General features: G+C 47.8%; 1 protein-coding gene across 8 annotated transcripts in view; it reads right to left on the bottom strand.

Annotated features, from left to right (window-relative positions):
• MYO7A (myosin VIIA) overlaps nt 1–24,175 on the bottom strand; it is a 103,958-nt gene that overhangs the window by 22,558 nt on the left and 57,225 nt on the right. For all 8 annotated transcript variants that reach the window (XM_043481904.1, XM_043481905.1, XM_043481907.1 and 5 more), the window contains 10 exons: nt 20,038–20,247; nt 19,425–19,628; nt 18,972–19,148; nt 18,430–18,519; nt 16,977–17,104; nt 14,500–14,626; nt 13,177–13,296; nt 12,457–12,630; nt 11,096–11,323; nt 1,397–1,567 (listed from right to left, as the gene is read on the bottom strand). In XM_043481904.1, the coding sequence (XP_043337839.1) occupies nt 1,397–1,567; nt 11,096–11,323; nt 12,457–12,630; nt 13,177–13,296; nt 14,500–14,626; nt 16,977–17,104; nt 18,430–18,519; nt 18,972–19,148; nt 19,425–19,628; nt 20,038–20,247 (1,629 nt within the window). The remainder of the gene's footprint in view (nt 1–1,396; nt 1,568–11,095; nt 11,324–12,456; nt 12,631–13,176; nt 13,297–14,499; nt 14,627–16,976; nt 17,105–18,429; nt 18,520–18,971; nt 19,149–19,424; nt 19,629–20,037; nt 20,248–24,175) is intronic.

The raw sequence follows: 24,175 nt of genomic DNA, 5'->3' as shown, positions 1-24,175 counted from the left end.
AAAAATAACGGGTATGTATGCTGAGAAAGTCACAGCAGAAGTGGGATAGTGTTAAATACTGGTGAATCTGGGTGAGGTGTATACTGTACACAGCAGCTCTGATTTTTTTTAACCTACAACTTTCTCATAAGCTTGAAATTATCTCAAAATAAAATATGTTTACCCATCTGACCCTAATAATCACACTAATTCACATCTATCCACCATACGAGGGGTCTGGCCCAGGGCTCTGGGCCATGCAGGCCAGGGCACTACCATCCAGCAGAGACCCAGTGAGCTTGGTCATGGGCTCTGGGAGGGCAGACAGCACACCTGTTTTGCCCACAGCTGAGTCTCCAGGGTCTGCTGTGGTGCCCAACACACAACAAGCACCCCAAATGAAAGGAATTCATGAACAGCGGCACCCAACCCAGAACAGGCCACGTGTCACATGCCCCTTGGTGGTGGACACCGTGGACCCAGGGAAGGCAGAAGAGCCGAGGTGGGGACGGAGGGTGGAGCTGCTGGGGTCTTCAGCAGCTGACCAAGAGTGAGGGGTGAGGGAGAGGAGGCTGCCAATGTCAGAGAGAAAGGGAGGGGCGGGGAGGAGAACATGCATCTCTTCTGGGGGCACTGAGGACAGGAAGGTCCTTGGGGGTGAGCTAAGCCTAGAAGCAGAGGGGGTGCCAGGAGCATTCGGGTACAGGTGGAGACTTGTGGGCAGCTCACCAGAGAAGGCAGAACTCAGGGGGAGACACATGGGGCTCCCGGGTTAGGGAAGAGGCCTCATGGGGAAGGGGATGATCTTGGAGCCCTCGATAGCTTGTGTGCAAAGGTGATTCTGCTCTTATACAACCAGGGCCTGGAGATGAGGGGGTGGCCTATGGGTCCCCTTCAGCAACCAGGGTCCTCCCACCCCACCAGGCCACCCCTGCTCTACTTGGGATGGGTCTGTTAGTTTAGAACTGAGCTACTCAGGCCTGGTTATGGGCCTGGGGCCTCAAATACGAGGCAGAGGGAGGCCTGTACCTCAAATTCCCCAGGCAGGAAATTGGGCCAGAGCTCTTCCAGGGGAGAAAGGAGGTGCATCTCCTAGAAGCTTCTCTAATGTGCAACCACCCTCCTGACCGGCAGGGCTAGGAAGAGCACAGAACTGGATTTGACCCATCTGTGTCCCCAGCATCCAGCCCAGAGTAGAGAGCACAAAACAGCAGTTCACACAAAACAGCACTGCGAACCGATGTCCACAGTGGAGAGAGGCTGCTGGGAGCCAGGAAGTCAAGGTGCCGTCCTGTCCCCCCAGTCCCATGGACAAGCAGATGCCAGGTAAGAGCCGGGATCCCTTGGATTTCTCAGGTCCCGACCCCTCGTCCAGGTCACCATAAAGCCCTCCCCTTTGAAGCCCCAGGCCTCTGACCTTCTTGTGGGCTGCGATGGCCAGCTGGGCCCACTTCTCCAGCGTCCTCAGGGGCGTGATCTCGCGGTCAGGGATGTAGGTGGGCACGAGGTTCAGCAGGCGCTCCAGGATCATCTCGGAGCCGTAGTCCACAAAGTACTGCTGGGAGGCCAGTTCAGCCAGGTCATCCTCCTAGGCAGGGGGAGAGCTCATCAAAACAAGCTCTGGGAAGCTGTTCCAGGCCACCAAGCCTCCCGTACTTTCAGACCCAGGCCTTGGGGACTCTGTGCTCTCCCTGACTCACCAGGAGCTCCCGTCAGCTTAGTGGAACCATGAGCAGCCCAAGCGCAGGGTCCCACTTGCCTGCTCCTGGATACCCACCTCAGCACCAGCAGAGTTAGACTATGCCCAAGGGCACATGAGCTGACCCAGAGGAAGCCCATCAGTACTGGGTCAGCCACTACATTCTCAGCCTGGTGAGAAGGGCCTGCCCTGGAGAATAGGAGGCCTGGATATGAGACTGTCAGAGGTGGGTGGAGGTATAACCGTGACTACCTCCATCATCACCACGACACTACCTGGGAATGGTCAAGGTATTGAGCAACCCCTGGGCTATACTGCCGAGACTGCGGAGTGCTAGGTGGGTTCTAAGTATTTGTCCCTTTTCTGCCTAAGCCTGGTGCATGGCAGCCCCAGAGATGCCTGCCTGGGGCTCCCTTGGGCTCTGGAAACAGGAGCGATAGAGAAAGACTCTTGGGCACCTTGAAGACAGTAATTTTCCAACTAGCTTAAAGTATTTCAAAATTTTAGCAACTGATATGGCTATATGAATAAATTCTGCTTGAATATCAGTTCGCCAACACCAAAACCACCATCATTATCCCCACCACCATCCTCATCACTACCCTTGCCACCACCTGCCATCACTACCTCCACCATTGCCATCTCTGCCACCAACACTTCCCTTCATTTCCAACACTTCCTTTCATTTCTATCCTCATTCCTCCACTGAATCACCAGCAGAACCATAAATGTCATAAAACCATCAAAAACAAAGCATGCACGTCAATCCTGTCCTCAGAGATAAAAGGATAATGTTTGCAAACTCTGGTCTAAATGAATGGATCTCTTACTCCTTTAGAGAAATTTCTAGAGTAACTCAGAACAATACAACAGGATGCACAGAATAAGATGGTAGAGTGAAGGACCTGAGCTCACCTTCTCTCATGAAAATACCAAAACCACAACTAACTGCTGGAAGATCATCAACAAAAAAAGGACTGGAACCTACCAGAAAAGATACTCTACTTCCAAAGACAAAGAAGAAGCCACAATGAGACAGTAGGAAGGGTGCATTCCCCATAAAATCAAATCCCAAATATCCTGGGTGGGCAACCACAAACTGGAAAATAATTACACTGCAGAAGCTTTTCCACAGGAATGAGAGTTCTGAGTCTCATGTCAGGCTCCCCAGTGTGGGGGTCTGACCAAGGGACGAGGAGCCCCCAGAGCATTTGGCTTTGAAGGCCACCTGGGCTTCATTGCAGGAATTTTACAGGACTGGGAGAAACAGACACTCCAGTCTCAGAGGATGAAAACAAGGTTTCACATTCACTGGGACCCAGGGCAAAGCAGCAGCTCCATAGGAGCCTGCAGGTCTCGGAGGGTCTCCTGGGGAGGTAGGGGGGACAAATATGGCTCACTGTGAGGACAGGTACACTTGTGGGGGAGGGACTGGGTATTCTTTGGCATAGAGTTGTCCTGGAGGCCACCATTTTGACATCAAGATGTGGCCCCCCCCAACAGCCGAAGGCACCAATGCTGTGATGCACCAGGCCGAACAACCAAAAGGACAGGAACACAGCCCCATCCCAGCAGCAGACAGCAGCTTAACGTCTTCCTGAGCCCACAGCCATCTCCTAAATACACCTGTTGACACAGGCTTGCCCACCAGAGGGACAAGATCCAGCTCTAGCCCAGTGAGCAGGCACCAGTCCATCACACCAGGAAGCCCGCACAAGCCTCTCAGACTAGCCCCGTCCACCAGGGGGCAGACACCAAAAGCAAGAGGCACTATAATCCTGCAGCCTGCGGGACTGCAAACACAGAAAGACAAATTGAGACAGCAGAAGAATATGTTCCTGATGAAGGAACAAGATAAAATGCAGAAGAACTAAGTGAAGGGGAGACAGACAACCTACCTGAAAAAGAATTCAGAGTAATGATGGTAAAGATGATCATCAAAGATCTCAGAAAAAGAATGAAGGCACAGATTGAGAAGATAAAATAAATTTTTAACAAAGAGCTAGAAAATTTAAAGAAAAACAGAGATGAACAATAACTGAAATGAAAAATACACTAGGAGGAAAAAATAGAATGAAGCAGAAGAAAGGATAAGTGAGCCAGGAGACATAAAGGTGAAAATCACTGCCATGGAACAGAAAGAATTAAAAAAAAAAAGAAATGAGGACAGTTTAAGAGACCTCTAAGACAACATTAAACACACTAACATTCACATTATAGGGGTCCCAGGAGGAGAAGAGGGAGAGAAAGGGCTGAGAATATATTTGAAGAGATAACAGGTGGAAACTTCTCAAATACAGGAAAGGAAACAGCCACTCAAGTCCATGGGAAGCAAAAAGTCCCATACAGAATAAATTCAGGGAAGAACATGCTGATACATATTAATATACTGACAAAAATTGAAGACAAAAAGAAAATATTAAAAGCAACAAGGGGAAAGCAGCAAATAACATACAAAGGAATACCCATAATGTTATCAGCTGATTTTTCAGCAGAAACTCTGCAGGCCAGAAGGGAGTGGCACAATATATTTAAAGTGCTGAAACGGAAAAACCTACAAACAAGAGTACTCAGCAAGGCTCTTATTCATATTCGAGGGAGAAATCAAAAGCTTCACAGACAAGTAGAAGCTAGGAGAATTCAGCACCACCAGACTAACTTTGCAACAAATGCTAAAGAAACTTCTCTAGACAGAAAAGTCTACAACTAGAAACAAGAAAATAATGACTGGGAAAGCTCACCGGTAGAAGCAAACATACAGTAAAGGTAGGACATCATTCACACACAAAGATGGTATCAAACCCAGCAATTGTGAGAAGAGGGTACAAATGCAGGATATTAGAAATGCATTTGAAATTAAGTGATCAGCAACTTAAAACAATCTTGGATACATGTAGACTGCTATATTGAAACTTCATGGTAACCACAAACCAAAAATCTACAATAGATACACACACAAAAAGGAAAAAGGAATCTAAACACAACACTAAATATAGTCATCAAATCACAAGAGGAGAGAACAAAAGAGGAAGAGAAGAAGCAAGAACTACAAAAACAATCCCAAAACAATTAACAAAACGGCAGTAAGAACATGCGTAAGTGAGTGCTAAGTCACTTCAGTTGTGTCCAACTCTTTGCGACACTATGGGCTGTAGCCTGCCAAGCTCCTCTGCCCATGGGATTCTTCAGGCAAGAATACTGGAATAGGTCGCCATGCTCTCCTCCAGGGGATCTTCCCAACCCAGAGACTGAACCAGTGTCTCTTACATCTCCTGCATTGGCAGGCAGGTTCTTTACCACTATCACCACCTGGGAAGCCCCAATAAGAGCATACATATTGGTAATTACCTTACATGAAAATGAATTAAATGCTACAACCAAAAGACATACACTAGCTGAATGGATACCAAACTAAACTAAGACCCATGTATATTCTGTCTACAAGAAACCCACTTTAGATGTAGGGACATACACAGACTGAAAATAAGGGGATGAAAAAAACCACATTCCATGCAAATAAACAGCAAAAGAAAGCTAGAGTAGTAACACTCCTCTTAGACAAAATAGGCTTTAAAATAAAGACTGTTATAAAAGACAAAGGAGGACACTACATAATGACCAAGGAACCAATCCAAGAAGAAACTACTATAAATATATATGCACCCAACATAGGGGCACCTCAATATATAAAGAAAATGCTAACAGCCATAAAAGAATGTATTGACAGTAACACAATAATAGTGGAGGACTTTAACACCCCGTTTACATCAATGGACAGATCATCCAGGCAGGAAATCAATAAAGAAACACAGGTCTTAAATGACACGTTAGACCAGGTGGACTTAACTGATATTTATAAAGCATTTCACCCAAAAGCAGCAAATGCACATTCTTTTCAAGTGTACACAGAACATTCTCCAGGGTAGATCACATGCTGGGCCATAAAGCTAGCCTTAATAAATAAAAAGTGAAATCACATCAAGCATCTTTTCTGACCATAAAGCTATGAAATTAGAAATCAGCAACAAGAAAAAAAAATTGTAAAAAAAACACAAACACATGGAGGATAAACAATATGCTACTAAATAATCAACAGAGAAATCAAAGGGGAAATCAAAAAATTCCTAGAGACAAATGAAAACAAAAACATGATAATCCAAAACCTGTGGAATGCAGCAAAACTATTCTAAGAAGGAAGTTCATACAATACAATCTTACATCACATAAAAAGAAAAATCTCAAATAAACGATCTAACATTACACCAAAAGCAACTAGAGAAAGAAGAACAGAGCCTAAAGTTAGTAGGAAGAAAATCATAAAGATCAGAGTAGAAATAAATGACATAGAGACAAAGAAAATAATCCCAAAGATCTTCAAAAAGATAAGACTGATAAACCTTTATCCAGACTCGTCAAGAAAAAAAGGGAGAGGGGGCGAATCAGTAAAATTAGAAATGAAAAAGGAGAAATTACAATACCACAGAAACACAAAGTATTTTGAGACTACTACAAGCAACTATATGCCAATAAAATGGACAATCTAGAGGAAATGGACAAATTCTTAGAGATGTACAATTGTCCAGAACTGAACCTAGAAGAAATAGAAAATACGAACAGACCAATCACAAGTACTGACATGGAAACTGTGATTTAAAAACTTCAAACAAACAAAAAATCCAGGACCAGATGCCTTCATAGACTAATTCTATCAAACATTTAGAGAAGGATTAACATCTATATTTCTGAAACTGTTTCAAAAAATTGCAGAGGAAACAACACTCCCAAATTCATTCTATCAGGCCACCATCACCCTGATGCCAAAATCAGACAAAGATATCACCAAAAAAAAGAAAATCACTGATGAACACAGACACAAAAACCCTCAGCAAAATACAAGCAAACCAAATTCAACACTACAGTAAAAGGATCATACACCATGATCAAGTGAGATTTATCCCAGGGATGCAAAAATTCTTCAATATTGGCAAATCAATATGATCAACCTACTACATGCAGAAAACTGAATAATAAAAACAATACGATCAACCTCATACAAGCAGGAAAAGCTTTTGACAGAATTCAACAGCCATATGTGATAAAAACTCTCCAGAAAGTGGGCATAGAGAGAAACTAACTCAACATAACAAAGGCCATATATGACAAAACCACAGCTAACATCCTTCACCATGGTGAAAAACTGAAAGTATTTCCTTTAAGACCAAGAACTAGAGAAGGATGTCGGCTCTTGCCACTTTTCTTCAATGTAGTTTTGGAAGTTGTAGCCATGTCAGAGAAGAAACAGAGATAAAAGGAATCCAAATTGAAAAAGAAGTAAAATAGTCACTGTTTGCATACGGTATGATACTATACAGTAAGTCCCCTACATACGAACCTTCAGGTTGTGAACTTTCAAAGGTGTAAACGTGTTTGCATGTCCAGGCACATAAGTCAGTTCGTGTATCTGGCATACATTGTCACGTGAGTGCACCCTCTACAAGGGGCTGGCGTTTGTGTCCGTGACTGCACAGTACTGTATAGAGTACAGTATATTTATTTCAAGCTAGATCTGCAAGAGGATGACTGCGTTGAACACCTTGCTATGCAACACAAGTTTACTAATGAAGACCTGATGGAACTGGAGGCCCAGACAAAGGACAAAGAGAGACTAGAGGAAGAAGTAACCAAACAGATTCACGACACAGGGGATGGCAAGGTCTTCTGTATTTGAGGAGGCACTATCAGTTTTGAGGCACAGAACCTAAGCACAGAACAGTGCATGAAGCTTGCAGCTGCTGTTTAGAATGCAATCCAGGGACACTGTGTCACTATGATGAGAAAAAAGATCCAGACATCACTGGATCGTTTCTTCAAGAAGGTAGATAGAATTGAATCCAGCAAGGAGCCAGAACCTGCCGTCAGCGTCAGACGCGAGTGAGACTGCAGCTTGCTTCCACCTCCCAGTGCTGGTGATCCGTCAGCTCTACCATCTCCCACCTCCTCTCCCTCCTCCAGTCAATAACCTTCTTGCCCGTTTACTCAATGCCAGCCTCTCTATACCAGCTGTTGTACTGTACTTTTAAGTTACTACATGCAAGATTAGAAATGTTTTATTTTGTTGTCTTTTATGTATTATTTGTGTGAAAAGTACTATAAGACTATTATAGTACAGTACTATATAGCTGATTGTGTTAGTTGGATACCGAGGATAACTGTCAGACATAAACAAATTAGACTCATGGATGCACTCTCAGAACAGAACTCGTTCAAATGTAGGGGACCTACTGTACACGGAAAATCCTAAAGATGCTACCAGAAAACTACTAGAGCTCATGAATGAACTTGGTAAAGTTCTAGGCTACAAAATTAATATGCAGAAATATCCGGCATTTCTATACACTAACAACAAAAATCAGAAAGAGAAATTAAGGAAACAATCCCATTTATCATCACATCAAAAACAATAAAATACCCAGGAATAGACCTATGTAAGGAGGCAAAAATCCTGTACTCTGAAAACTATAAAATGTTGATGAAAGAAACTGAAGGCGACATAAACAGATGGAAAGATATACCATGTTCTTGGATTAGAAGAACCAATATTGTCAAAATGTCTATACTGTCCAAGTTAATCTATGGATTCAATGCAATCCCTCTCAAATTACCAATGGCATTTTTCACAGAACTAAGATAAAAACCTTTGAAATCTGTATAGAGACACAAAAGAACCCGAATAGCCAAAGCAATCTTGAGAAAAAAGAAAACAGAGCTGGAGGAATCAGGCTGTCTGACTTCAGACTATTTACTACAAAGCTACAGTCAAAACAGTATGGTGCTAAGTCACATCAGTCGTGTCCAACTCTGAGCGACCCCATAGATGGCAGCCCACCAGGCTCCCCCGTCCCTGGGATTGATTCTCCAGGCAAAGAGTACTAGAGTGGGTTGCCATTGCCTTCTCCTTAAACAGTATGGTACTGGCACACAAATAGAAATATAGATCAGTGGAACATGATAGAAAGTCCAGAAATAAACCCAGGAACCTATGGTCAACTAATGTATGACAAAGGAGGCAAAACTATACAATGGAGAAAAGACAGTCTCTTCAATAAATGGTGTTGGGAAAGCTGGACAGCTCCATGTAAAGGAATGAAATTAAAACATTCTCTAATACCATACACAAATATAAGCTCAAAATGGATTAAAGACCTAAATGTAAGACTGGATACTATAAAACTCTTGGAGGAAAAGATAGGCAGAACATTCTGTGACATAAATTGCGGCAATATCTTTTCCAATCCATCTCCTAGAGTAGTGAAAATAAGAACAAAAATAAACACGTAGGAAATTCAAATGCTTTTGCACAGCAAAGGAAATCACCAACAAAACAAAAAGATAACAGAGAATGGGAGAAAATATTTGCAAACAATGCAACCAACAAGGAATTAATCTCCAATATGTAAAAACAACCCACGCAACTCAGTAGCAAACAAACAACCTAATCAAAAAATGGGCAGATGATCTAAATAGATATTTCTCCAAAGACATACAGATGGTCAAAAAGCACGTGAATGATGGTCAATATCACTAATCATATCATAGAAATGCAAATCAAAACTACAATGAAGTATCACCTCACACCCAATCAGAAAGGCCATATTCGAAAAGTCTACAAATAATAAATGCTGGCGAGGATATGGAGAAAAGGGAACCCTCCTACACTTCTGATGGGGATGTAAATTTGGCATAGCTATTAACAACTAAGCACAGCACACTATGGAAACAGTAAGACAGGTCTTTTAAAAACTAAAATTAGAACTACCATGTGATCTAGCAATCTCACTCCTGGGCATATATCCAGAGAAAATCATACTTTGAAAAGATATATGTGCCCCAGTGTTCACTGTAGCACTGTTTATAATAGCCAAGACATGGAAGAAACCTAAATGTCCATTGACAGAGAAATGGATAAAGAATATGTCGTGAAAATGAAAGTGTTAGTTGCTCAGTCATGTCTGCCTCTCTACAACCCCATGGACTGTAGCCAGCCAGGCTCCTCTGTCCATGGAATTCTTCAGGCAAGAATACTGGACTGGGTAGCCATTCCCTTTTCCAGGGGATCTTCCCAACCCAGGGATCAAACTCAGGTCTCCCACACTGCAGGCAGATTCTTTACCATCTGAGCCACCAAAAAAGCCCAAGAATATGTCATGCATATATATACACAAAAGAATATTGTTGTTGTTTCATTGCTAAGTTGTGTCCGACTCATTTGCAACCCTCATGGACTGTAGCCCATCAGGATCCTCTGTCCATAGGATTTCCCAGGCAAGAATACTGGAATAGATTGCCATTTCTTTCTTCAGGGCATCTTCCCAAACCAGGGATCAAACCCACGTCTCCTGCTTGGCAGGTGGATTCTTTACCACTGAGCCATCTGGAAAGCCCCACAATGAAATATTACTCAACCATTAAGAATGAAACCATTAAGAATGAAATAATGCCATTTGCAGCAACATGGATGGACCAAGAGATTATCATACTAAGTAAGTCAACAAAAGACAAATATCATATGATATCTCTTATATGTGGAATCTAAGAAAAATTATACAAATGAACTTATTTATAAAACAGAAACAGACACACTGACTTCGAAAACAAATTTCAGGTTACCAAAGAGGAAAAGAGCATGGGATAAATTTGGAGGTTGGGATTAACATATATACACTAGTACATGTATTAATAAAATAGATAATCAATAAGGATCTACTATATGGCACAGAGAGTTCTATCAATACTCTGTAATAAGCTATATGGGGAAAGAATCCAAAGAAGAATGAATATATGTTCACGTATAACTAAATCACTTTGCTATAAACCTGACTCTAACACAACATTGTAAATCAAATATACTCCAATATAAATAAATAACCAAATAAATAAAATGATTTGATAGTGATAAAAAAGAACAATACAGCGAGTTGTGAAGCACGTACTCTGTGCCATGCGGTCACCGCAGCAGGGCAGGAACACCTCCCACAGGCGAATTCAGGCTATTCTTCAAAGCCCTCACTCCTGTGTGCCAGGCTCAGCCACTTCAGTCATGTCTGACCCTGTGGACTGTAGCCTGTCAGGCTTCCCTGTCCATCACTGTCCGGAGTTTGCTCAAACTCATGTCTATCGACTCAGTGATGCCATCCAACCATCTCATCCTCTGTCGCCCCCTTCTCCTCCTGCCTTCAATCTTTCCCAGCCTACGGGGTTGGTGTTAAATCTAAGAGGAGCCTAGATGACACCCCGCCTCCATGTGGCTAACCTCCCCATTCACCGATGGTGAGTCAGGGATAGCAATACTCACCCAAATTCAGCAAACAGGCAACTAAGAACCAAGCAAGCTCAGCCAGAAAATTAGTTCTCACTCACCTTCTCACACCTGTACTCCCCAAACTTGACCCCTCGCACCACCTGCTGGTAGATGAGGTTAGTGGCCACGTTGTCTTCTGAGGGGTTGTGCCAGGGCGTGAAGACCTCCTTGCGGAAGAAGAGCCTCCACGGGGCGTTGCGCTCCTGGGCGCCCTGCTCCTTGGCATACTGCTCACACTGGGAGATAGCGTCCATGACGTGGTCGCTGCCACTGCCCAGGGAGGACACCTGCGGGCACAGGGCTGGAAGTCAGCCAGCAGAAGGGTGGACAGGCAGGGAAGGACTGCAAGGAGCCATCAACTGCAACAGCTGTTCTGGTTCAGATGGAAAACCAAGGCTCAGGGCAAGGAGGTCACCCAGGTCACCCAGGAGGCAGACCAGCAGGGGGGAGCCCCTGCATCCCAACACAGGCACTGAGCTGGCACAGCCACTGGGGGATTCCTATTTCCTAATGGAAGCTTTTTGTGAAACTCTGGTGGGCACATGGTCACTGAAAACGCAGAAGGTGTCTGTTGGTGAGAGAAATGGCATCAGAAAACATGTTGCTACCACTGGACCTGCTAGGATGGGGGGTGGGGGGCATCTCTGCTGTCCGTGGTGATCCTGGGTGTGCAGGCAAAAGTCACCCACATCCAGGCCCAGCTCAGCTTCTCTGGTAGCTCAGTGGTAAAGAATCCACCTGCCAATGCAGGAGACATAAGAGATGCAAGTTCAATCCCTGGATCAGGAAGATCCCCTGGAGAAGGAAACGGCAGATTCCTCAGAAAAGGAAATGGCAGCCCACTCTAGTATTCTTGCCTTGGCAAATCCCATGGACAGAGGAGCCTGGTGGGTCACAGCCAATAGGGTCTCACAGAGTCAATCATGACTTAGCAATGAACCAACAACAAGGCCCAGCTCAGCAGAGAAGGCTCCAGGCCGACACGCACCCCGCGAGACACACACTCTAGGTCTAGGTGGTCTGAAACAAGTGTAAAGAAACTACCATTCCTGATAAGGAATCATAAGTCCATTTGCAAACAGGAAAACTGAATCTCAGAGCCAGTGGCTCTCTCTCCACCATGTTCTTTCTCTGTCATCAGCAGAGGGTTGGATCCACCTGGGCACACATGCGTGCAGCAAGCCCCGGGCTTCAATCTCCATCATATAGTTGGGTTTCTCTTGAGGTGCGTAGGATCCCTCCATGATCCTAAGGAGCTGGGGCAGGGCCAGGGTTCCCACTGGTTTATGGAGGAGGTAACTGAGGCCCTGGAAGGTCAGTAACCGTGCAAGGGCACCCGAGCCAGTAGGTGGCAGCACTGGGGTGGGAGCTGGGGGGTGGCCTGGGGGTTCCAGGAGGAGGGGTTCCGGACTGGCCTCACCTTATCAAACAGGGCAATGTAGAGGGAGAACCCGAAGCGGTCCTTGAGCGAGATCTTGTCGGCCAGCGCATTGCAGAGCTCCTTGGCCGTGGTCGCTGAGTCCGTCAGCAGCGTCTTGGTGGTCCCGTCCATGAACGTCACAGGCAGCATGATGGGCTTCTTGGACTTGGTGGCCTGAAAGTGACCCAAGAGGCTGTGTGGGAATCCTTTCACTTCAGAACATCTCATTCCCTCTGGGCTCCCAGCTCCCTCTGGAGATGGAGCCCTCAGACCTAAAAGTCCCACAGCACATTGCCTGTCCCTGGTCACAGGTGCCCAGGGAGCCCTGCTGTGCTCCCCACCCTGAAAGGACCTGCAGGGTCCCTGAGCTGGGGCACTAGGGCTGGCCGGGTGGTCAGGCTTTGGCAGGTGCCAGGGACGCCTGTCCTCCTGTCATGTAACCATCACAAGACCCTGTGAAGTGACATTTTCATTGCCATGCTGCAGATGAAGCCACTGAGACACAGAGGAACACCCCCCCAAGTCACGTTGACTATTAACCCAGCAGATGGAGTCATTGCCCACAGGGGGCTTTCCTGTTCCAGAGGCTTGAGACTCCAGAACTCGAGAGTGTGAGCTTGAAAGACCACAGAATCCCAGAGCAGGAAACGTTTCTAGGGCCCTGGGGTGTACTGGTCACACAAGCACACACACACAAGCACACACGCCCGGGGGTCGCACCTGCAGCTCCAGCCAGCTGGGTGGCTGTGTCCGTGTCCCATTGACAAAGGTCCTCCTGAGTCGCTCCTCACAGTATGGGGCGTAGCCAGGGGGTCCCCCATGGATGAAGTTCCGCAGGTACTATGGACAGAGGACCGACTCAGGGGACCCCACTCCAGCCTCCCTCGGCCTCCCCACCTGTGAGACAGGCTGATAGGCTGGGACCTGGGACCCTTTACTGGACTGCTTGCACCTAGACAAATATCTCCTTGAGCAACAAAATTCAAAGAAACCAAAAGGGACCAAAAATAACTGCACAGGTGCAGTGGGAGCAATTATGAATAATAAGATACAAAAAGGCCACAAACCAACTGCCATTTCTGAGCTGTTGGGAGCAGAGGCAGGGACTCTTCCATGAGCCCTACAGACAGCACCACCACTGAGGGGGTGGGCAGACAACCTCTGATCTGACCCACCAATCCATCCCACCCTCACCTCATTTAAGGAGCCAGGGAGCAAGCAAGGGCACACATTTCTTGTTCTTGCTCCCTTGTAGTGCAGCACCAGCCTCAGTAAAGCCTTGCCTGAATTTCATGTCTGGCCTCTTATCAACTTCTATTGATTAAAAGGTGCATAGACCCAGGTCAGTAACACCTGGACCATCAGCAACTTTCCCAGGTCTCCTGCCTCTGGTTCCTCCACCCACACTCAGAACCTGCTCCTGGGGACACCTCCATTAATGCCCCTCTTCAGCTTCCCAGGGCTCCCCACTGCCCTATAGATCAAGTCCATGTACCTCATGCTGGCAAAAAGGCTGCCACGATCCAGGCCTTTCTAGTCTCAGCCATGCCTCCGGCCTCACCCCACACATCACCCCTGCCCTGCACCCAGCTTAACTGCTCCTCTTCCTCCAGGGTCCACCTCCCTGACCCTCCACTCCTCATAGTGCTGACCAGCTGGGCTGATCCAGCTGTCAGCTGCTCTGCCTCTGTGCTGGGTCCCCAGCACCCAGAGCCTGGCACCCAGGGTCACAAAAGAGCCTGAGATGAACTGAAGTGCTTCAGACCAGCGTGTGGAAGGTCCAGGAGATACTGCTGTCAAACACAGCATCTGCATAAATCAAACGGGGCCAGGGGAGACAGAAGTGCAGTGGTGGGTGCCTAGGAGGAGGGCCAGGAAGATGGGCCCTGCAGAGGCAGGGAGGTCTGGGAGGAGATGACCTGGGCAGGACCTCACTGCCAAGCCCCTCTGCCCTCTGAGATGCTTCTCAGTGCTCGGCTCCTTGACACCAGAGACTGGGCCCAGTTCCCCTTCCCATCCCTGGAGGCCAAAAGCCTCCCCTACCTTAACGAACTTCTCAGAGGGGGCGAAGCAGCCCACGCAGAGAGAAACGAGGATCCAGCCCCGGGCATAGCTGCTCTTGGAGGGGTTATGAGTGAGCTGCTTGCTGATCTGGCAGTAGATCTCATCCCTAAGCAGAGTAGGGTACAAGGAAGGGAGAGAGACTGTCTCAGACGGAAAGCCCACCCTCCATCCAGCAGCAGGTGAGATGCCTACTCCCCCACTTGCCAGGGATGACCCAGGAGGAGGGTGGTCAGTGTGGGACCAGGTGGGGAAGGCTGAGCCCAGGGCTCTGGGGAGGGTCTGGCTTTGGAGGAGACAGGCTCATCAGACATGAAGCATGTTCATGCCTGACTCCAATCCAGAGTCCAGGGCCCCCAGTCCACAGGGTGGTGCACACCCTACCCTGGGCATAGGGCCATGGTCAGTGGTGACCACTCTGATGGGAAACACAGGCTCCATTCCCCTCCCTCGCCCCTCACCAAGCTGTGTGGCCTGGGCAGGTGAGTTCACCTCCGAGCCCAACCCACAGTCACAGCAGCAGATACAACTTCCACTAATGGAAACCAGCAGAGCAGGAAATGGGAAAAACATTTGGGGAGTTTCTCTGGGGGAGGAAATGAGTAGGGACTTTGATGTTCTCTTGATATGTTTCTGTATGTTTGAATATTTAATTGGCCATGTGTTACTTTTGATCCCTGGGTCAGGAAGATCCCCTGAAGGAGGAAATGGCAACCCACTCCAGTATTCTTGCCTTGAAAATTCCATGGGCAGAGGAGCCTGGTGGACTGGCAGGCCATGGGGGTCACAAAGAGTCAGACATGACTGAGTGAGTGAGAATACATGCATTGCTTTTGTAATCAGATAAAATCAATGTAGGTAGTTTTTTGTTTTGTGTTGTTTTCATTTTACAGGGAAATGATAGCACCCTCCTTATAAGATTGTTGTGAAGAAAAATGAGCCAAGGCTTATACAGCCCCTGGCACAATGCCCAGCACAGTAAACCCCCGAAAGATGCCAGCCTAGCTGCAGCCTTAAGATGCTGCCTGTCCATTCAGGGCCAAAGGCTGGACCCACCATCATGCGGTAACCACCAGGGGGCACTCACTGCTGTTCTCTCTTAGAAGGGCAGGTTTCTAATTCAGTGTCTCCCCAATTTTGAGAGCTCACAGACCCATACAACTTCAAAATAAATTCTGGAAGTTACTAACTTACTAAGTTGAATAGCTTATAATTTATTTGTCATCAACTTATAATGACAAATAAGGACATTTAAAACCCACCAAATACACAGCACCTGCCCACTATCTATATCACAATCATTTTATAAAATGAAGGTAGTTTTAATATCCAAATGTAGGTAAGGCAAAACCTCAGAACAAAGAACCGTTGTTTTAAATAAATCAAATTTAGAAACATCCTTATTTTCCCCATCTTGTCACAGACCAGTAGCTGGAAGCCCTGACCCTGTTCACTTTCTGAGCAGAGAGATGGAGGTCAAGAGAAGCGGGGGGATTAGTCGTGGACCCTCAGGGAGTTGGCACCCGAGCATTCTGATCAGCCCAGGGCTCCTGGAACTGTGTTATTTAGAAGCACCACTTAAGGTCTGATGGTGAAATTAATTGGGAGGTAAATTCTTGACCCTTAACCATACGTTGGGCAATTACCTTTTCTTCCCAGGGGCTAACAGCCCCGAGTGCTACATCTCTGGTGAGCAAGGTAGTAACTGGCCTCAAGGAGCAATGAAAGAGAGGCCAGTGACCCCTGGGCAAACCTCTTCCCTTCTCTGGACCTCCTGTCTCCTATTGGTAAAATACTTGACCTCCCACCCACCCCATCCTGCTGTTCTCCCAGCCAACACACATGAGTTCATGGTTGGCTCTCCTAACCAGACATCTGTGCAGATGGAATTCTCAGAGAAACTGTGTTTTCCCGCCACTGATGCAGCTGAGTTGATTCCTTAATTGCTCCTGAAAAGTCACAGACCATCCCAGCTCCTCCACAACACCCCAGGGACCCAAGCAAAGGCCTCTCCTGGGCCTGGGTGGGGAAGGAGGCATGTGCATGATGCCTTCTGACCACAGTAACCCTGACCACAGGCCTGGGCTGGGTGCACTGAAGGTGCCGGCAGGGATGAGTTACACACAGACAATGCTAATAGCCAACAGCTACCATTTACTGAGTGCCCACTATAGAGGTCCTAGGTCACACTTGCCATAGTTTTATCTGCCCACAAGCCTACAAGGCAGGTACTATTATTATTTCATCTTGACAGAGGAGGAAACTGAAGCTTGCAAAGATAAAGTCACTCTACCAAGATCACACAACCAGCAGAGCTAAACCCAGGCCTGCTTGGCTTAATCACTTGCTAAAGTGATGGAGCCACGATTCTGCCCCCCAAAGCCTTGTGGGGCTGAAAGAGCAGGATGGCTCCCCCTACCAGCTGCCCCCTCCCTGAGCCCCTGCCCTCAGGCGCTGACCGGAGTGCTGGCCGCAGGATGCCATTGCCAATGATGAAGTGCAGCTTCTCCAGGTTGGAGGTGGGCCGGTCCTCCAGCATGCTGTTGCCCTGCACCGTGGACTCCCCGTCATGCAGTCTCTTGGTCACCTGGGACACAGGAGAGGGTGGAGGCTCAAACAGGGCTCTCCTGCTTGCCTGAGTCTGCCCACTCCCCCAGAAAGCAGAACCCTGGGAGTGGCCAGAGAGCTGGCTCCTCAGTACTGTCATACCGCTGGCCTGTGCAGGACAGATGCTGGGTCAACGCCTGGCCCACACAGCTGGGGGGCGCTGGCCTGGAGCCACCCCCTTCTGAGGACAAGGCTCCTCTGCAGTCTCCCCGACAGCGCTCCCCACAGGGAGGTCCCCCCAGCCAGGGCAGGGGCTGCTCCTCTGACCCCTGATGGGATCCCTAGCTCTCTAAGATGGGCTGCACACCACTCCGACAGCCAGAGTCTACCCACATTCCAGGCACCACCATCACCCATCATTAACACCCTGGCCCCATGCGAACAGCCTCAGGCCTGGGTTCTTTCAAATGGACTTCTCAGGTTCCCCACAGCCCACAGCACCAGCCCCACCCTGTGCCCAGAGACACGGAGCAGGTGAGAGGTGAGTGGTGGGAGCATGCCCCTGCAGACAGGAAGGGCTCCAGAGGGCCTCATGTCTGCTGAGCACCCACAGTCAGCATCTCAGGCCATCATCCTAGGAACCCACTAACAGGCGTTTTTCTTCTCTGGGTGCCTTGGCTATGGAGCAGAGCTGGGATTCAAATCTGGGGCTATGAAGCTATCAGACCGGACTGGAGCCTCGGACAGGGAACAAGAGGAAGACAAAGGCAAGGCAGGCTCAGAAAGTCCCAGAGAAGCAGCCTGAGCCTGTCTTGGGGAAGGCTTCCTGGAGGAGGTGACCCCAAAGCACAGAAGAGGAAGGCAGAATTTTAGGCAGAGGGACCAGAGTGCACAAAAGCAGAGGCTTGGAGGAGCCAGTCCCTCTGCACCATGAATGCCTTCGTGTCTGTCAGCGCTCGCAGCCTGGACAGTCCTGGAGCAAGGGGCCAGGACGGTGCTCAGAAAACACATGGTGACTAAATGAATGAATTCAAACAAACTAATAGTGTTAATGCCCCCAAGGATACTCTTAACCCACAGAAATGTTTTCATCAGTTAAAAAGTCCCTGGATCAGACGCAGTGAGTCCATGCCCTGGCAAGAAAGGTCTTCCCTCCCACCATCCTATGGCCCCTGTTCCAGGAAGCCCCCTGACTGGCCCCTGACTGAGCACAGCGCCCTCTTCCTTGCATCCTGTCTGCCTGATCACACCTAACACTGTCCTGCCAGCCACCCCAGTCCCCTGAGGACAGGCAGGATCCATTCCTGTCCCTGTGGGTCCCAAGCCCAGTCTAGGCCACCAAGACTGTGCAGGGTCTGCTCTCACCTCCTCTGTCAGTTTGGACTTCTTTTTCAAGGTCAAGTGCACCAGCTTGTGCCTCACACTGCTCTTCTTTTGCCCATCAGGGAGCTGGGCCTGCAGGACAAACAAGGGTCAAGGTCAAGTGACTGGCCCATAAATAAGACAAGAGCAGCTGACAATGTATCTAGAATTAGCTCAAGCCCACACTAACATTTACAACATATACCTTACCTTGCCCCTCCAGCCCACCATCAGTCAAGTGGCAGATGGGAAAACAGACTCTGAGAAGTACAGTAACCCACAAACCACCCCCTAACAAGTCCAGATGAAAGCTGGCTCTGACTGCAAAGCCTATTTCAAAATCTGCACTTGCCACATGGCCTCAACAGTGGTCAGCACTCTACAGTCTAGACAGCGCTCACACATTCATTCTCAGGAGTAGACAGAGCAGGTCAAAGGTCAGGGGGGGTGAGGTAGAGGCAAGTTTTTGTATGTCCTTCTGCTGAAGACCTTAAGGCTGGGGATGGCCTGGGTGGGACCATGGCCACCTGGCACCTGGGACTCACCTCACCCTCGCTCTGCAGAGCCTGAAGCTCCCTCTTGTAGGTCTTCTTGCCCAGGGTCTCGTAAATCTTGGTCATCACTGGAATCTTCTCGCTGCCATCACTCATGGCCGTGTGGTACCTGGGCTCCGGGAGGTCCCCCATGAACCGGAGGATGGTGATCCAGACTGCCAGGGCCGCCTGGGAGGCAGAGCCATGCCACTCAGAAAGCCCGAGCACAGGATGTTACCAAAGCCATCAAAATGATCCACAGCTGGGGAGAGGCTAGAGAACCCCAACCCACCCCCCACCAGAGGAGGACCACTGAGCTGAGTGCCTCTGGGTGTTCTCCGGGCCTTGCGCTGTGATCTGCCCCAGGCTGGACGCCAGCATGGTGAAGTCAGCCCTGGTCCCTGCACACCAGGGCCCCTGCCCCTCCGCACCCATGCTGCCCGCACAGACGGTCCCAGCCCTCACCAGCTGATCACCCTCATCGTCGTGGTACAGCAGTGGCTGCTTGAGTGGCCGCCGGGTGTAGGTGTGCGTGGTCGTGCCCTGGAAGTAAGTGGCAGCGAACTTGGCGAATTTATACTCGGAGAGATCTTCCTCGTCCTCGTCGGGCAGGGGCAGGGCTGCATCCAAGTCCTCTTCCACCATCTCCCTCCGCCCGCGCTCCAGGTCCTGGAGGGAGGAGAGGGGTTCCCTGCCATGGGAGCAGACCTGGGGCTGAGCTAGGGGCTCCCAGCCGGTCCCTGAGGGGCCAGCTCTTCCTCCAGGAGTGTAGGGGTCTGTCCATCCGGTTCACTCCCGAGACAGAGCCCAGTGCATGGTGGGTCCTCAACACACAAACGAATAAAGGTTTGTGAACGGCCTTGGAGGGGGACAGTGGCTGGCCCAAGGTCACACTGCAGGCTGGTGGCTGGACAGGGCCTGGGACCTGTGGTCCCTGTCCCAGATCATCACTGCTGCCTTCCGCTCAGAGGGGACCAGGTGGACTTTAACACAAAGTGGCATAAGGGGAGGGAAGGCCACCTTTCCAGGCCCACTAGGCCTGCTAGGGTCTATCCCAGCTCCTTCCCCAGCCTGGTACCTCGAAGCCACTAGGAGCCTGGCCCTCCTGGCCTGGCAGGCCACCCGAAGCCCCCAGGAAGCCAAACATCTTGTCCACCATGTCCGAGTGATTGATGGGCTCGTGGCGGGCCCTCTCCATCTGCTCCAGGAGTTCCTTCTTCCTCCGAGCCTCCTCCTTCTCCTTCAGCTCCCGCTCTGCGTCCTCGCGGGCCAGCTGGGCCAGGCGCTCCTGTGAGGTGGGGGTGAGGCAGCGTCAGGGAGCAAGCCCCCCGTGGGGAGCCCACGGGAGCCCCTGCAGCAACCAGGCCTGAGTCCCAAACCCACGAGGTGCTCCTGACGGCTGTGAAGGACTGAGCCTCGGGCCTCGCCACCCGGGGCCACACACTCAGTTCTCACAGCCCAGTGAAGACAGATGCCACACCAAGTCCAGACAGAAATGCCACCTGCCCTCAGGGCTCAGCTGGGACCACCTCCTCCAGGAAGCCCGCTCAGGCTTCCCCAGCCAAAAGGGACCACACCGACCCAGAAATCCCAGAGCTGCTGGGCAGAGACTCCAGACCAATCGAAATTTAATGCAGTCCCTCCTGGGTCGCAAAGAGTCAGACACAACTTAGCGACTAAATGACAACATATACAGTGGCCTACATTTAAAATAGTTCTTTTAAAAAATAGATCAATTTTAATAATGCACTTCATTTAACCCAATATTTCCAAAGTACTGAAACAGAGCAGGACTCTCTGATCCCTGCCCTACCTCTACATACCTTTCGCCTGTGGAAAACTTAGGTCAAAGAATAAGTTTAATCAGAGAAGTGAGAAATGCTGAAACAAAGGAAAAGAGTCTAAGGAGATGAGTAACAACAGGGTCATCATTAAGCATAGTCAAGGAACTTTAGTTCTTTCTCAAGGGCTACAGATAATATTCTGAGCCCTACCCTGTGAGCTGTCTTACAGATACCAGAACACCAGGTGGAGAAGTTAACTGCGTGATGACCAGACAGTACCCTGGACATGAGCTGCCACAATTCTGAGAACTGACCACAGAGAAATGAGAACAAGTGCACCCCAGAACTGAAGATTAACTGTACCTGAAACAACCAAGATGATGCTAGTCAGACCACTGGTGACCAGTTGAAGATGACTGTTAGAGATGACTGTGCTGTTTCTGAATGTAACCTCCCCCCAACTCTGTCTATAAAAGCTTTCACCCCCTGCTTGTTCGAGGCAAGGTGGGGTGGCAGTCGGCCTTTGGACAGATGTCTGCCACCCTCCCCTGCAGTTGCCAGTATCTGAAATAAAGTAACTTTCCTTTCCACTAATCTGGCCTGCTTATTGGCTTTTGAGTGGCGAGCAGCCAGACCCCCGACGCATACCTTTCACTAACAATATTATCTCTGCATGTAATTAATATTTAAGATATCTCAGCTATTTTATATTCCTCTTTTTTTTTTCAACTAGGTCTTCAAAATCAAGCTTGTATTTGGGAATTCCCTGGCAGTCCAATGGTTAGGATTCAGTGTTTTCACAGTCGAGGGTCCAAGTTCAATCCCTGGTCAGGGAACTATGATTCTGCAACTTTTTATCCAGAGTTATCTCCCAGCTGAGAGTCTGGACCCACAGCCTTCTGACCCAGCACAGAATAGACACTTCATAGATCACAGCCTTGTCATGGCAAAGGGGCTTGTGTAACTCAATGAAGCTATGAGCCACCCAAGACAGAGAGGTCAAAGCAGAGAGTTTTAACAAAACATGATGGAGGAGGGAATGGCAAACCATTCCAGTATACTAGCCATGAGAACCTCATGAACTGTATAAAAAAGCCAAAAGATATGACACCGAAAGATGAGCCTCCCAGGTCAGAAGTTCCAATATGCTACTGGGGAAGAACAGAGGACAACTACTAATAGCTCCAGAAAGAATGAAGCAGCTGGACCAAAGCAGAAATGATGCTCAGCTCTGGATGTGTCTGGTGATGAAAGTAAAGTCCAATGCTGTAAAGAGCAACATTGCATAGGAACCTGGAATGTCAGGTCCATAAATGCGTAAACTGGACATGGTCAAGCAAGAGATGGCAAGAGTAAACATCGACATCTTAGGAATCAGTGAACTCAAATGGATGGGAATGGGTGAATTTAATTCAGATGACCATTGTATCTATACTGTGGTCAAGAATCCCATAGAAGAAATGGAGTAGCCTCTATAATTAACAAGAGTCTGAAATGCAGTACTTGGGTGCAACCTTAAAAATGACAGAATTATCATGGTTTGTTTCCAAGGCAAACCATTCGCCATCACAGTAATCCAAGTCTATGCTCCAAACACCAGTGCCAAAGAAGCTGAAGTTGATCGGTTCTATGAAGATCTAGAAGATCTCCCAGAACTAACACCAAGAAATGATGTCCTATTCATGACAGGGGACTGGAATGCAAAAGTAGAAGTCAGGAGATACTGGAGTAACAGGCAAGTTTGGCCTTGGAGTACAAAATGAAGCAGCGCAAAGGCTAACAGAATTCTGCCAGGAGAATGCACTAGTCATAGCAAACACCCTTTTTCAACAATACAGGAGATGACTTTACACATGGATATCACCAAATGTCAATACCAAAATCAGATTGTTTATGTTCTTTGTAGCTGAAGATGGAGAAGCTCTACAGAGTCAGCAAAACAATACCTGGAGCTGACTCTGGCTCAGATCATCAGTTCCTCATAGCAAAATGAGGACCATAACTTTCTTTCTTAAACTAAAGAAAGTGGGGAATACCACTAGGCCAGTCAGGTACGACTTAAATCAAATCCCCTATGAATATACAGTGGAGGTGATGAATAGATTCAAGGGATTAGATCTGGTAAATAAAATGCTTAAAGAACTATGGACGGAGGTCTGTAGTACTGTACAGGAGACAAAGAACAAAATCATTCCAAAGAAAAAGAAATGCAAGAAGGCAAAGTGGTTGTCTAAGGAGGCTTACAAATAGCTGAGGAAAGAAGAGAAACAAAAAGCAAGGGAGAAAGGGAAAGGTACACTCAACTAAATGCAGAGTTCCAGAGAATAGCAAGGAAAGACAAGAAGGCATTCTCCAATGAACAATGCAAAGAAATAGAGGCAACAATAGAAAGGGTAAGACTAAAGATATCTTCAAGAAAATTGGAAATATCAAAGGAAAATTTCACCCAAGATTGGCACAATAAAGGAGGGAAACGGTAAAGACCCAATAGAAGCAGAAGAGATCAAGAAGAGGTGGAAAGAATACACAGAAGAACTGTACAAAAAAGATCTTAATGACCCGGATAACCACGATAGTGTTGTCTCTCACTCAGAGTCAGACATTCTGGAGCATAAAGTCAAGTGGGCCTTAGGAAGCACTGCTGCCAATAAAGCTAGTGGAAGTGATGAAATTCCAGCAGAGCTATTTAAAATCCTATAAGATGATGCTGTTAAAAGTGCTGCACTCAATATGCCAGCAAATTTGGAAAACTCAGCAGTGGCCACGGGACTGGAAAAGGTCAATCCTCATCCCAATTCCCAAGAAGGGCAGTACTAAATAATGTTCAAACCACCAGACAATTTGACTCATCTCCCATGCTGGTAAGGTTACGTTCAAAATCCTCCAAGCTAGGCTTCAGCATTATGTGAACCGAGAATGTCCAGATGTTCAAGCTGGATTTAGAAAAGGCAGAGGAACCAGAGATCAAATTGTCAACATTTGCTGGATCATAGAGAAAGCAAGGGAATTCCAGATCACTGGCTACACTAAAGCCTTTTACTGTGTGGATCATAACAAACTGTGGAAAACTGTTGAAGAGATGGGGAATACCAGACCATCTTACCTGTCTCCTGAAAAACCTGTATACAGGTCAAGAAGCAAGAGTTTGAACCCTGTACAGAACAACTAACTGGTTCAGCATTGAAAAAGGAGTATGGCAAACCTGTTTATTGTCACCCTGTTTATTTATACACAGCACATCATGCAAAATGCAAGGCTGGATGAGTTACAACCTGGAATCAAGATTGCCAGGAGAAATACCAACAACCTCAGATATGTGGATGATACCACTCTAATGACAGGAAATGAAGAGGAACTAAAGAGCCTCTTGATGAGGGTAAAGGAAGAGAGTAAAAAAAGTCGGCTTAAAACTCAATATTAAAAAAACTAATT

The sequence above is a fragment of the Cervus canadensis genome, chromosome 11 (assembly GCF_019320065.1).
Source record: "Cervus canadensis isolate Bull #8, Minnesota chromosome 11, ASM1932006v1, whole genome shotgun sequence".
NCBI lineage: Eukaryota > Metazoa > Chordata > Mammalia > Artiodactyla > Cervidae > Cervus > Cervus canadensis.
Note: the sequence above shows the minus strand (reverse complement) of the source record. Positions and strands in the feature narration are given on the sequence as shown.